The 14,663-nt window shown below is 42.5% G+C and overlaps 1 protein-coding gene across 1 annotated transcript; it reads right to left on the bottom strand.

The window, feature by feature from the left end:
- Positions 1–2,058: 2,058 nt before the first annotated feature.
- Positions 2,059–14,027, bottom strand: TSPAN3 (tetraspanin 3). The gene is made up of 7 exons (XM_012728550.1): positions 14,013–14,027; positions 12,509–12,718; positions 12,217–12,291; positions 10,335–10,436; positions 9,510–9,662; positions 9,163–9,246; positions 2,059–2,948 (listed from the first exon to the last, which is right to left on the bottom strand). The coding sequence occupies exons 1-7, from the start codon at positions 14,025–14,027 to the stop codon at positions 2,856–2,858; spliced, it is 732 nt and encodes a 243-aa protein (XP_012584004.1). The 3' UTR covers positions 2,059–2,855.
- Between the last annotated feature and the right edge of the window lie 636 nt (positions 14,028–14,663).

Here is a 14,663-nt window from a genome sequence, read left to right as displayed (position 1 = left end):
GGACCCGAGATTTCCTGATGAGCTTCGTCTCCATGTCCTTATCTTTCATCTTTTGGGTCTGAGCTTCAATCACCGCCCCAACAGTCTGTTACCTGCTGGGACCTCTTGGAGACATCCAGGCATCTGAAAATCCTGGACATTGGGTTCTGGTGCCCGAGGACCTTGATGTTATGGCTGTCAGTTGCTGCACTAACCCCTTCTATCTGCCCCTTTGTGCGACTCAGTCTTGTGATGCCTCCCCTGCGTTCCTTCCTCCATCAGTAAGAGTGAATCCAATACTTGGGCTTGTACGTGCAGTGCTTATTCTTGCAATTTTCTGCATATTTGAAATGATCCCAAATCAAATCCACTTTGTAAAGAGGCTACTACAGCAGTGGTTCTGGGCCCCACACCCCCTGGAAACACCAGCCACCTCTGAGCCACATGTGCAGGTGTCCAGACGCCAGCATGCAGACAAAGCTGAGACACCCCGCACCATGGCGTGCTCACTGTCTGACCTCAAATGTAACCATGGCTCTTGGGCTCTCTGAAGACAGCACAGGGCTCGTGGGCGCTGCCTCATATAGCATGGGAACCTGGACACACGAAGCAGTTCATGGAATTGAAACCCTGTGGCCCCTGCCCACCTAGATTCCCCACCCAGGGCTCCCAGGCTGAGAGAAAAAGTCACTTGCAGGACTTGCCAAGAATTCAACTCAATTTAAAAGTTGGCAGAAGCTAGCACGATTCACTCGGTTCATGTGCCCCACGCCCTCTTCTTTCCAGTTTTACAGCTGACATGGCCAGTTGGGGTCCAGCTAACAGAGCACAGGGAAGGAAGCTGCTCTCTCATGAGGCAAGCAGAGGGGAATGAGTTAAGGAGGCGGGTATGGTATGAACCTCCCCGGCAAGTGCAAGGAGCAGGTTTCTGATTGGGGCATTTTTCCAAAGCAATTTCCTTCTCTAGGGGCTCAGGTCTGTGACGCAAAATGGGTAGTGGAGGCACCTAAGTTCAGTCAGTATCACTCAGCTCAGTTCCAAGCAGGGAAGCCACAGCAGGGCAAAGATGAGCTGGGGCTCAGAGGGTGCAGTGAAAGGTCCCAGGACAAGCCAAAGGACACAGGCCCACAATGCAATAGGCAGGGCGGGAGGTAGGACACGCCAGCGGACAGAGCGAACTTACAGAGTGAACGTCTACTCTGTAAGCAGGAGACGGTGTCAGCTCCCCTGCCCCCCGTCCACACCTCACCTGTCTGTCGTCAGGCGGGACCGGCTGGCAGCTATTCAGGTAGCTCACACTGACAGCCACAGATGAACATGAAAGCAAGTGACCGAAAGTGGTCCTGGCTTGCTCGCTCCCTTATCTTTGTGTGACTCATACTTTTCTGTTGACTGAACCTGGGGCTCACCCCGGATCCTTTCCCTTCCTCTCCCTGTCTGTCTCCTGACATCCAATCAAGGAATAAAGCCCGCCTTCATACCTCCTCGCCCCTCCAGCTCCCAGAGCCCACCCTTTTGCTTGGTGCCCTACTCCTTCATCTTCAGCATTTTCCTGGGCCTCACCACCCCTCCCCCACCGACCCTGCTGCAGTCACAGCAACAGCCGGGGTGGGTCGCCACCAAGGTCACTCGTGGTGCCTCCTTCATGTCAAGTCTGGACTGTGCTGCTTCATTCACTTTCCCAGTTTTGTATTCCGTGCCTGGGGCCCAAAGAACTGCCTGTAGCTGCCTGCAGCTGCCTGCACGCGGCGCCCCTGACCATCCGGCAGGCCCCTCTCCAGGCGCCTCCTGTGCTCCCACTCATGGGCGCTGCCACGTGGAGACGTCTGCTTGCTGTCTCCGACACGAGGACACCCGCTCCAAGAGAAGGGCTGTGTCACTGCCACGGTGTCCCTGGCTCTGTATTTGCAGGATGTACTGGACATCTGTGGTGTTTTGAATACCAAGGCCTTGATAAACTTGGCAACAACAGAAACAGTTAAAACACATGCAAATCACGATCAACTGCAGAGAGCACAACACTGAAAATGTTCCGCTATGCTGGAATCAAAATGTTCCCAGATGATTAAAAACTACACATGGAGGGGTGATACACAGTTTATTGAATTAGAGTTTTCTATTTACAGCTGAGATCCCATCTACACACTAGTTCGCTAGTCTACATGGGTACATTATTTCTAACGAGTTTAGACTGACAGTGAATGGGCTCAATCACAGGAAAGCACGCACGCGCTCACACTAATTGTTTTAAAACAGTAGTGCATACATTATATTCCTCCTATAAAGCCTGCTTTGATTAAAAACCACCAGTTTCAAAGATCAGTCTAGTTTCGAGGATGAACCAAGATACACAATGTACAGTTCTAGAATCTATTTTAGCCATTTGTACAGTTGCTATCTTATTGAACTACAGCATGTATTTTTTAAAGGACACTGATGAGGGGCACCATCTGGTATCGCCCAGACAGCTGGCTTCTTCCCCTCCCCTCAAAAACTTTGGCCAAGAGTTCTCCACTGTGAGGACTGAAGAGACCAGTGATACTTCAGCAGCAATCCTTTTCTGGCTTGGAGGTAACAGAAGCAGGCTACGTCCTCCTTTAATTCTACCACACTACACAACTCGAGAACGGTTCTGGAATTTGAGCATTTACCGCCGTACTTAACAACTTAGGGACATGGAGAGTCAGCTAGAATAGGGGGCAAAGAAAGTCATGGGCAGGCAAGTTAAGAGATGGGCATGTGAGGAGCCAGGCCGCTCCAGCCAACGCTGGTGCACATGTGCTTTGCGTAAACGAGCTCAGGAGGCCACAGCAGCGGAGCCGCTCCGTTCACCTTCCAAACCAGAACAAGCCGCAAGCTCAGGCTGGAGCGGCCTGCTACGCGTAGGTCCCACCAGTGATGAGGAGCTCGTAGGCAGGGTCTCTACTCCTTCTGCACAACACGATGCACGCGCACAGCATGCCCAGCAGCTGTAGGGAGAAAACAGCAACCAAATGAAAAGGCTGGAGACCCTCCTAGTAATGGAGCTGTTTTAAAGTACCACCACCTCAAAGCCTCAAAAAGCAGTGCCAACAGCATCAAAGAATTTCTGGAGAATACTTTATCTTCTGAGGCATCTTCTAAGTACCAAATTTTGTCTTCTCTGCCTCATACCTAGGAATAACCTGGGAAGCCTGTGGAGAATCAGGGCACCCCTGCTGCCACGCCCACACTCCTCCTAGAGTAATGCCAGACGAAGGGCTGTCTGCAACGATGGTTCTGCATCTGAGCTGCCAGACACACAGCCACCAGGCGCAGGTGGCGACAGGGCATCTCGTGGAACGAGGACTGTTTTTATTTCATATCAACTAATGTCAACTGATGTGGCCAGTGGATACCATACTGGACAGCAAAGGTCTGGGAAGTGGGATGATCAAGACTATGTATGAGGAGAAAATTTAACGGTGGCCTTTTCTAGCATCTTAATTTGGGGGAGCTAGGTCTTGTAACAATCAACAATGTTTAGTACATGAGCAGTTAGCTCAAACACCCCATGGTGGAAAACCACTCCTGATGCCAGAAAATGTAGTTTGAAACTTTTTGTTTCCTTCAGAACCATTTGTTATTTGAAATCCAGGTTTGGCTCTGTGGTATTACACACTACTTGTAAAAGGTCATTCTCCCTTCATTGTTTCATTTTAATAAGCCTTAATCCTTCCTTGGAAGCACACTGGAACAGTAATAAAGTGATGCCATGTTATTTTGGATAAGCAAAAGGACTGAGCTAGATTAAAAAGAAAATGAATCCAGAGTTTCTGACCTGGCTTTTTACAAAATATAAACAGTAACCAAAGAGCTATACAGGAGTAAGTTAATTTGCTGTTCCAACATTTCATCACCAGTGAAAGGTCATGGATGTTTGATTTTAAAAGGCAGAGCCCTCTGTATATATGGGGTCAATCTAATTTCAACAGAATGTACCAGACTCATAAACAGAGCCTCAAAGTTTGAAGTGGAAGATTAACTACTAATGAGACATGCACAGAATAAGGATGTTCTCAGTCTAAATTCTCTATGGCATAAAGTCACACACTTCAATTTCTGCCCTCAATTAGCCTATATTCTATTAGTTCAGGATACATACTTGCTCCTTGAGTCTGTCACTTTCATTATATTAATCACTCTACTGAGAGCTTGCTAAAAGCACCTTTAAGACATTCTAGTATTGTTGAAAGTTTACTAAAGCCAGTTCTAGACATGTTTAGTATCTAATTCCTAAAGAAATACATTTCCATTTACTGTACATCAAAACACTTTTAGAACAGTTATAAAATCAAACACAATTATGTTCCCAGGCAATGTTAAATTGAGCAATAAAAATGCTAAGCTCAGAAATTACTAACTTGCTGGCAAAAAAATTCTCTTTCTATCCCCACCTCCTCACATTCCTTTCAGCTGGTTAACTTCTACTGTAGGAGTCAGCATTCTCAAAATTAGGTCTCAAGTAAGTATTTCTTTCCTGACTTACTTCAATTAAGTCAACTTGTAATGACTTAAAAACAATTAAATAAGCTTGATAAGCTTAGAATTGGGAATGAGTCTGTTTAAGTACATTAAGTTCTACATAATAGCTTTTTATTGTATAAACATCATCACTAAGTAACACAGGCCCATTTCCAAAACTATTCTATACTGAACATTTTATCGATTACTGAAATTTCCCAGTAACAGACATGGAAATACTATACAAATATTTTAGCTCCAATTATTATTTCTTGCAATGAAATGTCTCTTGCAATGTTCAAGTCACAAGGACTAATCTGCACTTAGTCCAAATATAACTCTCAACAACTGCAAAATATGATTAGCTAAACACAGAGGCAAGTGACAATTAAAGAAAATCTGTCAAGAATTGAAATGTCCGGATACACTATGTGGGTGCCATTATGGAGAAGCAGGTACGGCTATACAAGATTATTGGAAAGGCACACTGGAAATACCCATTTCTGTGAAAAACTTCAAAATCTATGTCAAAAGGTCATTTCATGTATATACCGCTCCACTCCATGTCTACAGATTTGCTCTATACACTGCACACAACTATACAAGACAGTCACCACTTGCCTTTCTGTAACAACAAAAATTAGACAAATGGCCACTAGTGTAGATAAGTTATAAAGTGGGCCCTCAAAACAGAATGCAGAGCCACAGAGAAGATACTAATTTGTTTTTTAGAAGCCACGTACAAAAGGTTAGAACTCTTCTGATTCCATGTACATCTTTTGAAACAACACTTTAGAAATGGAGGACAGATTGGTGGTTGCTGGCCCGTGGTGGGAGGAGACACAAAAAAGAGGGGGGTAGGTGGGTACGGTACCAGGTGGGATCTTTGTGGAGCTGTATAGCATCGTCACATGGTGGTGGATTCACGTCCCAACACTGTGTAGAACTGAATTATGTACACACAGAAATGAAAAACCTGAACAAATTTGGTAGGTTGTACCAAAGCCAAAACCTTGTTATGACACACTTCAGTTTTGCAAAATGTTACCACTGACAGAAACTGGGCAAAGCATACAAGGGCTGTCTGTATTATTTCTTAAAACTGCAAGCAAGTATCTGATTACTTCAATTTTTACAAACAGCAAAGCACAAAATTGCATCATAGAAGCTTCTATTTGCATTTTAAAAATGTGCTTGTAAGGGGCCTCCCTGGTGGTTCAGGGGTTGAAGTGAGCACTATGAAGCTATCCTCAGTCACTGCAGCACCAGTCTGATCCCCAGCCAGGTTGACCCACATAGTGTGGCAGACCTCTCCTGTCTCCCCGCACTGCTCCCCTCAGCAGTATGCTTCAGTGGATCTGCCTGTTCTGCTCCCCACCCTGTCTCTGGTGATCCTCTCAGCCCCACACCTCTGGCCTATACCCCAGTCTTGTATGCATAAATAAATAAATCTTTAAAAAAAAAAGTGTGTGTGTACAACTACAAACTACTTCTGGAAGAAAACAGAGGTAACTGGTAACAGTGGTACCTCTGCAGGGGGGACATGAAAAGTGGAGTGAAGACCAAGAAAGGTAACCTTTTCCTAAATTTATATCATCTGAAAAAAATTTCTATCAAGTACTTTCAATAAAAAATAAATCTTTCAAAAATTCAATTAGCATTTATTTTCCCCAAATTAACAAAGTTAATCTTAGCCACTCAATAATCAGTTTCCCAAGAAATCACTGGTGTAATTTTTGAAGGAAGAATTATCTGGACTATAAGAGTGTCAAAATCAAACCACTGGATTTTAATCCCTATTCGGAATAAATCCAAAGTGTTACTTAAACATTTTAACTCACATTTTAATGAATATCTGGTAGTCAAGTAGCCATAGGAAGGAAAGTCTTAACTTACAGCACAGTTGGCAGTCTGACCAGAAAAGAGCAACATGGCCTTGGGCATGCAATGTCTGCTTCTGACAGCTCCATCCTGAGGACATGCCAACCTTGTGAGATTCTGCCAATTCCTACTTATCCCATATTGCCTTCCTCACAGCAGAATCTAATAAGCTTGGCAAGCATAAAATAAAATTCAAAATCAATCATTTTCTAACTTATGAGGTTAGTTATGTTCAAAGAAGTGAAATATCTTGTTTCATAAGCTAAGAAGGGGGGCCTCCCTGGTGGCACAACAGGTTGAAGCGCAGCACTATGAAGCTATCAGCAGCCACTGCATCAGGAGCTCCGTCCCTGGCCAGGGAGGTGACACACGTGGTGCAGAAGGCCTCTCCTGACCCACCCGTCGCTCCCCTCAGCAGTGCATTTCACTAGATCTGCTTGTTCTGCTCACCACTCTGTCTCTGGTGAATCCTCTCACCTCCTGCACCTCTGGCCTTACCCAAGTTCTTGCATGCAGAAAAAAATACAATCTTAAAAAAAAAAAAAAAAAAAAGAAGCTAATGAGGGGTGTGGCAAAAACTTTTAAAAAGATTTATTTTATTTATTTATGCTAGGTATAGTCCAGAGTTGTGGAGTGTGAAGATTTACCAGAGTGGGAGGGCAGAATAAGCAGATTAACTAAAATACACTGCTGAGGGAGCAGTGGGCAAAACAGGAGGTCTGTGCCACCTTGAGGGTTAGCTCCCAGGCTAGGGATCCGAAGCCTATAGTTTGATAGTGCTGAAACTTAACCCCTGTGCCACCAGAAAGGCCCTCGGTGGGAAAATTTTTAAAGCTTCTTTTCTTATTTAAAAATCTCATTATAATAACTAGTATTTTTTTTTTTTTCAGTTTTCCTTCCTTGACCATTTTCTTAAAGGGAAGTACAGTAAATACTTTAGGCTCTGAGATCCAAGAGACAAACTGGGTCTCTGATGGACTTGCTCACCTCTGCCACTGAACAACTAAGCAGTGGCGCACACAGAGGTGACAGGCTAGACTCAGCCCCCAGATAGTTAACACCTGAATTACAGTCTTTTATTGGTAAATTAAGTTCATAAGAAAATTTTTTTATGATTTACCTTTATGCCTTTAGAACTCCACTGAAATGTAGCTTAAAAGCTGGTTCAAATCACAAGCAAATCACAAGCAAAATCAAAGAAGACAATGATCACCACAGTTTTGATCCCCACAAACCCCCAAGCAACCTGTGAGCTCTAAGTCTATGGATGAACAAGAACAAGCGCTCACTGGTCTTTGAGCTATATCGCTGCCTTTGCTCATCCCAGGCTACGTACAGCCCAGGCCTCAACCTACATCAGATTTTAACTATCAAAAGTTTTGAACATTTATAGGTATGTTTAAAATGAAGAAAGCATACTAGGGAAAGCTTTCATTTCAAATGGATTTCTTTCCCTTAAAATCAAAGTTTTTTAAATTTCAAGATTATTAGGTTTTGAGTATATGATAGCTTGAATCACTGAAATAATAATACTGAACTGAAAATATCAAATCTTTATTAGCTTTTACTTATGTTAGGATGATTCAAGTATAAAACATAGGAAAAGACATACTTTCAACTGTAGGAGACTGGTTACAAGATTCATGAGCCCTCACTGAAAAATACTTCCTTAGAAATATCTGGGGGACATGACAAAAGTGGTGGCTGTTGTCATCTCCTAAATACATTTTGCATTATTTTGTGACCACAAGCACCAGAGAGGTCCCAGGCTTCCTGCCACTGCTTTATCACCGCATGAGATCATTAAGAACACACACACATCAGGATCTTGCTTGGGAACAGAGACCTCCCTCATGATTTGTTGTTTTTATCTAAACAAATGTGTTTGCACAATCAAAATATGAAACACATCCCTACTGATCAGATTACTGCTATGCTGGGCCATATAAATTTGTAGGTGGGCAGAGACCACAGCAAATAGTGAGCCAGACTTTTTAATGAGTCATCTCAGGACTGTTTGAATACCAGCAAAGTAAACAAGTTCCCGTCTCCCATTCTAAAAGGCACTTTCCATTAAATGCCTAGCTTCTGTTCAAACACACAGCAGGCTACCCAAACAACTTACATTTAAACTAGTAATTACATTAGTTTTATCTAACAACTAAAATATAAGTGGACTTTCTTAAATGACCATAGACCTAAAACATATTTCAAGAAAAACTAAAAAACTGCTTTGAGAATAGAATCAATGCAAAGGATTTTCAGTTAAATAGTTTGACTACTCTGAGATAGTCTTTTAAAAGAATTCCTAAGATATACTATATATTCCAGAGAAACCAGGAATGCAGTCGTTGTTTCAGGCAGAAATACAGCCATCTGTCTGGGAGGGAAGGTAATTCAGCAATTACCAGCAGCTTGAATGCATTATTAGTGGGGAAGAGACTGTTTTCACTGTTAACAGCTAGAATAACAAGTTCCCCTCAGCTACTCACAGTGACATGTTACACTTTTAGATGTGCCAAGGCACATCACAGATTACATGATAGCTGTCTACCTAAAAAAAAAAAAAAACAATAAAGAAGCCTACAAAGACAAAATAATCCCCTCAACACATCGGTCCCCCATCCAGATCTCTGGTTTTGGGGGACTATCCTGGATCTAGGTCTAGAGAAAGGAAAGGAAGATGGTGGGTGGCTAGGTCTATCAGTCAATACAGGTTTTATATATACACAAAGATTAACTATGCTTAGTGAGTAAGCCCATTTGGTGGATACCAGAGAAGCAGTACTCTGACAAGACTTCTTATCTCCTTGTGCTTACCTGAATAGCTGCAAATGCCAGGGCAGCCCAGATAACAAGCATCATGATTTCTTGCAGCTTTTTCACAACTAGAGCCTCACATCCCTGAAATACACCAAGTCATCCTTCATTAGAAGTCTTTTTTAAAAGGTTAAGCCTCAAGGGCTTAACTGCTACTCACTAGAAGAAATGGAAATGACAGAAGCTAAAAGGAAAAAAGACAATGCATTTAAAAATAATTTACAGCAAAGTAAAATATCATTAAATATGAGTAAAAGAGGATAAAAGAGAAATTTCAGATGGAGAGAATTCACAGAAAAACCGGTGACCAGCCCACATTCAAATCTTGGCCAAGAAAATGAACTTACCTCGGCATAGAGGTCAGAGGGATGGGACAGGCTTCCGTTACAGCTGCTGGCAGTCTCTCTGCAGCAGCTAAGAGGGACACTCTGGTTTTTGGTTTCTTTGAACCAGTCTGTATTTTCCCAGTCTGAATAGTTGTGAATTCCACAGCAGTGAAGCTAGTGGAGAAGGAAACAGAGACATGATTCCTCGTGAATGCACACCTCTGGTGAACTTTAAAGTCCCAGACAGTGCAGGACTCTAAGCTACTCTACGATGTCCCACAGGACTTTCTACAATGACAAAAAGGTGCAATTTGGTACTCACTAGTCGCACGCCACCACTGAGCACTTAAAAAGTGGCTAGTGTGACTAAGGAGCCAAATTTTTATTTTTAAGTTAAGTAGTCACCTGTGACTAGTGGCTTCAGAATCTTCGTATGAGAAACACATTGCCCACAGAGGTAATTTCTAACTAGGAAAAATCTTCATGTCTTTCATGTGAAGTATCTGAGTTCAGTATTACCTCTAATGACAATGTTTTGCTTTCTTAAGGTATATGAAGGCCTCCCATCTCATTAAACATCCATCTGGACGCCCACCTCTCTTATAATACACACCCCTCTTCCATTATGTCTCTGAATAATTATTTTTTTGAGGAAAAGAGTCAGATACTTTGTTTATCTAGATTTAACTAGGCATTGATAGAAAAAACATTTCAAGGGAGACAATCATAAAGCATAACTAGGGCAGTGAAGGCACAAGGCTAAGTTACACAGTAACATAGTAAGTTTAATGTTGAACCAACAACAAGAAAGAACCTCACAAAGAAACTCACCTGAAGAGATCTTACCTGTCTCTGTACATAATCAATAGCTCGGCTAGCGGCATCAGGGTTGGTTCCATTGTAGGTCTTATACACTTTTTGAATGCTGCGATCAACCTCATTTTCCACCTGAATCCAAACAAAGATTTCTATCACCCCAAAATAGTGATTGAAGTAACACTAGTCAAAGCTCCAGTTAAATACCTCAATGACTTGTATGCAAAATTGCCAGGTATCCCTGAAATTCTTACCAAGAAAAATGTTTCCCCTCTTCCTACCATCATATAGATAAATTCAGGTAAAAATTCAGACAACTTATATCAATCACAATTAAAAGCATTCAGAGAGATGGCAGGCTGATGAGCAATTCAAGGAGATAATACATGAGCCGGGAGCTATCTTAAATTACAAATTTCTTGAATTATAAATGGATCGCCTTCCTTTTCAAAAATGTTTTAAGGATGTTCTCAGAAGATCTACTTATTTTCTTTTCCCAGAGGAAGTAAAAATAAAACAACTTTAAAAAAAAAACTCTACAAACATTTTGGGACAAATACAAATATTCTTTTCTATTTTACTTATTCAATGGTTAGAACTGGTCAAATATACAAAAGTAATCAGATAAAAAAAAATCAGCAATACAAGTGGCACCTTATGGAAAGTTTTTTTTATTATAAAAAGCTTGACAATGAGTGAGGTGATAGGAAATAATCACTTTATTACTGCCCGTTGCTAAAGCAGCAAGGTGTCATTTAGTAAAGTTCACTTGCCCCATGTATTCTTCCAACACTTCTAAGGCAATCAGACATTATTTGGCAATAATATCAGTAATGTGATGAAACTGTAAAATTGATAGCCAGATCACAGGGACAGGTATAATCCATTGCATTCAGTTTTTTTTATTAAGATATTTATTTATGCATGCATACAGAATTAGGGTACAGGCCAGAGGCACAGGGAAGGTAAGAGGATTCACCAGAGACAGAGTGGGGAGCAGAACAGGCAAAGTACACTGCTGAGGGGAGCAGCGGGCGGGTCAGGAGAGGTCTGCCGTGCCATATAGATCACCTCTGGGGCCAGGGATGGAATGCTCACTAAAGCAGCTGCCACCAGCCTAAGTCCTAATCTTTGCACCACCAGGGAGGGCCCTGCATTCAGTTTTTAATATAGCTGCCCGGAATCTCTCTTATCAGTGATAAGAATATTAAATTGGCATTATCGTGCCTTTGACTTAAACTTGTCAAGTTACAATGAGAATAATGTTACTATGCCTTTATCATGACTCTGAAAGTTATACCCAAATTAACTTAAATCAGCCTGTTTAGTTCCCTATAGCACCTTGGGTGGAAAACAAAAGCAGGCAAAACAGAAAAGGGAAAGACAAAAGGAGGAAATGACGGCGAAAGAGGAGCAAGAGAGAGTGATGGCAACAGTGCTGTGGTGCCCAAGCTGGCAGGGCCTCTCAGCTCAGGGAGTGGGAGGTCAGATCACACAACCATTCTCTTCTCATATCCAGGACCAACGCATGTTTTTTAAAGAGGCAGTGGAAAATGAAATCCGTAACTTAGTCCTTCTGAAACAAATCAGAAAGCATACACTTCCATCTCTTTCAAGGAAATGATGGGCTGAGGAAACTGGAACATGTTTCTAAGCTGACCAACTTCTCATTTGCCGCTAACTCTGGTAATTTACTAAATACCTACCAACAAGGAAAGTACAAGAACTAACATTCTGTGATACTAAATGAGACTGAAACCCGACTACATAATTTCCAATTAATTTTAGATTTTTAAAGCGTGGTTGAACTGAAGGCAAAAGAAAACATTTCCCCTGCCAAAATGAACTTGTTCTACTTCACCTCAAAAACTCAGCCCACCTTTCAAAACATCAATTACAGTAAACAACATACCTTTGCTCTGTAAACGTATCCCAAAACCACTACAACAACTTCTGTGACAAAGACCAAGAGTAGGATGATGACAAACTGTAAGAAAGCATTGTCAAAAATTAAACAGAAATGAAAAAAGTTAATATTCTCTTGATAAACAATAACCACCTGAGATAATTACTAGTTCTGAGGTAAGTGCTAGTTCTGTCCCAATTATGAGCGTCATGGAGTTTCACGTCCAATTCTAGTGAGCACACAAGCGGCATACTCCCGCCATCTCCCACCCCATGTGGCTGGCAGAGGGCAAACCTACCGTGGCAAGTCCGCAGCGGCTTTCCCGGATGGTGGCGCAGCAGCCTATGAGCCCAATAATGAAGAGGAGGGCGCCCACCGCTATGATCACCACAGCGGGGATGAGAGTGTACACATCCTCAAAGAAGTGGTCGTAGTCGTCATACGTGATGAAGACATAGGCTCCCACGTAGCACAGGATGCCAGCTGCCCCCTGCGGAGAACAGTACTGCTAGGGAAATGTTCTATTTCTCAGCAGATATAATTTAGTGAGGTTTCCGATCACTTTTAAGTCTATGTAGAGACTTCAGTGGAGTTGAAAAGCCTATAAGTAAAAACATTTCTTTAGTAATGTTGACAAGTTTCCCAAACACGACCTCCTTTTCAGTAACGGCTGAACTGAAACCAATTACCCAGTAAGTAACACTGTGGCCAAGAAGGAAAAGGCATAGCAAAGACTTACTGTAGCTCAACCAGTTGGTCAGTGAAGACCAAAGGGCGCACCCCTGTGCCCATCACATCCACCCTAACAAACTGGGGAATTTGGCATCAGAAACAGAGCCATGCAACCTCACTGCAGAACAAACATCTCTAGCCTCTTGTTCAAAGAAACCCACTCAGGGAAAGAAAACATAGTAACAAATAGTAACCATACCCCCAAAACATCTGCTGACCTAGTCCAGACTGCCCCTTGGTGAAGCCAGAGGGCTGGGTTACTAAAGAAATAGGCAAATCCTTAGGGCTCTCTATTCCCTAGAACAGTTCACTACCTAAGCTGTGCTACCCACCCCCAGTGCATGTCCCACAGGCACCTCACCTTCCATCCCCTTCAAGCTCTCTCTGCCTTTCTGCCACCCCGTGGGGTCTCCACTGACATGCCCAGTGTAGCAAAGGCAGCGGCCATCTCATATTTTCAGCCAAATACCTAAGAGTGACTCTACCACTCCTTTGCCCTCCTTCTATATCCATCAATTACCAAACTCCTTCTATTTATTTCCAAAATGTTGCTAGAACACCATAACTTTTTCTCTGACAACACTCCAGTGCTTTGGTTTTAATTTGGGCTTTATCATTGTTCACCCTAAACGCTGCCTGCTAATACGCCCTGCTCCTAAAGAACAGGTTCTTTACTGATCCATTATTTTTATAAAAATTATAAATGAAGTCAAGCATTCATTTGTTGAAAACAGGATGAGGCAAGCAAGGTCCCTGATGAACTAAACTAAGCTATTCCTCCTTGCTTTTCAGTCAGTCTGAGTACTCTTTGGAATGCAGCACCTGCTCCCCTCCTCCGCACTCCCCCCCCCCATTCCGTTAAGCCCATTAAGAGGCAGCTAAAATGTCATTTCTTCCTTTTAGAAGATACCCTAAACTAAGTAGCCCTCCTCCAGTCTGGACCCCATAACACAGCCCTGCCACAGTCTCTGCTCTTAACTCCTCCCGAGTCACACATGCGGCCAGGGCACAAACCCACTCTAGTCTTTCCAGGCCAGTACCTGCTGGTCCCAAAGCTGTTATCAGCCAACCTCAGGATGCCTCATCTCGTTCCTACCCTTGAAATCATCCTCCCATCTAAATCAGAAACCTTGATATTTTTTGTTTTGTTTCTCTTTAGTCATATGTTTGTAGTTTTCAGTCCACTATTCAAACATGGTTTGGCAACTTAATCCATCTCACTGAATTCCTGATGGCCATTACATCTGGTATAATGTTCATAAACACTGCACTAAAGAGCATCATTCACACAAGTCTTCAGAGTTCACTGCATACTAACTTTGGCGTCATAGCATAATGGGATGAAGGCAGGCACAGGAGAGGGAAAAAGAGGACAGACAGCTTAGTAGGTTGTGTGCACTGACTACAGCAGTGTGTGGACGACTTAACAGTCTTACCAGATACTTTTTCTTGACTACATATGTCATATAAACACACGTGTGTGTAAACATGTTTTGCTAAACATTTTCAAGTCCTCAAACTGAACTAAAAAAAACATAAATCCTAAACATAAATCCATCCAAGTTTGCCCGGTTTGTCTTCACTAGTCATTTCAGATTCTTAGCTCTTCCTACTTTCAAAAACAATACGTATTTTTTAAAAGGCTTCAATTAAAACAAACTCCACTGTTGAGCTTCTAGTAAATAAAATATTGGCCTACATAAATTCAAATAAGAACCGCA

The sequence above is a fragment of the Condylura cristata genome, unplaced genomic scaffold (assembly GCF_000260355.1).
Source record: "Condylura cristata isolate star-nosed mole 26May11 unplaced genomic scaffold, ConCri1.0 scaffold00023, whole genome shotgun sequence".
Classification (NCBI taxonomy): Eukaryota; Metazoa; Chordata; class Mammalia; order Eulipotyphla; family Talpidae; genus Condylura; species Condylura cristata.
This window is presented reverse-complemented; position numbering and strand designations above follow the sequence as displayed.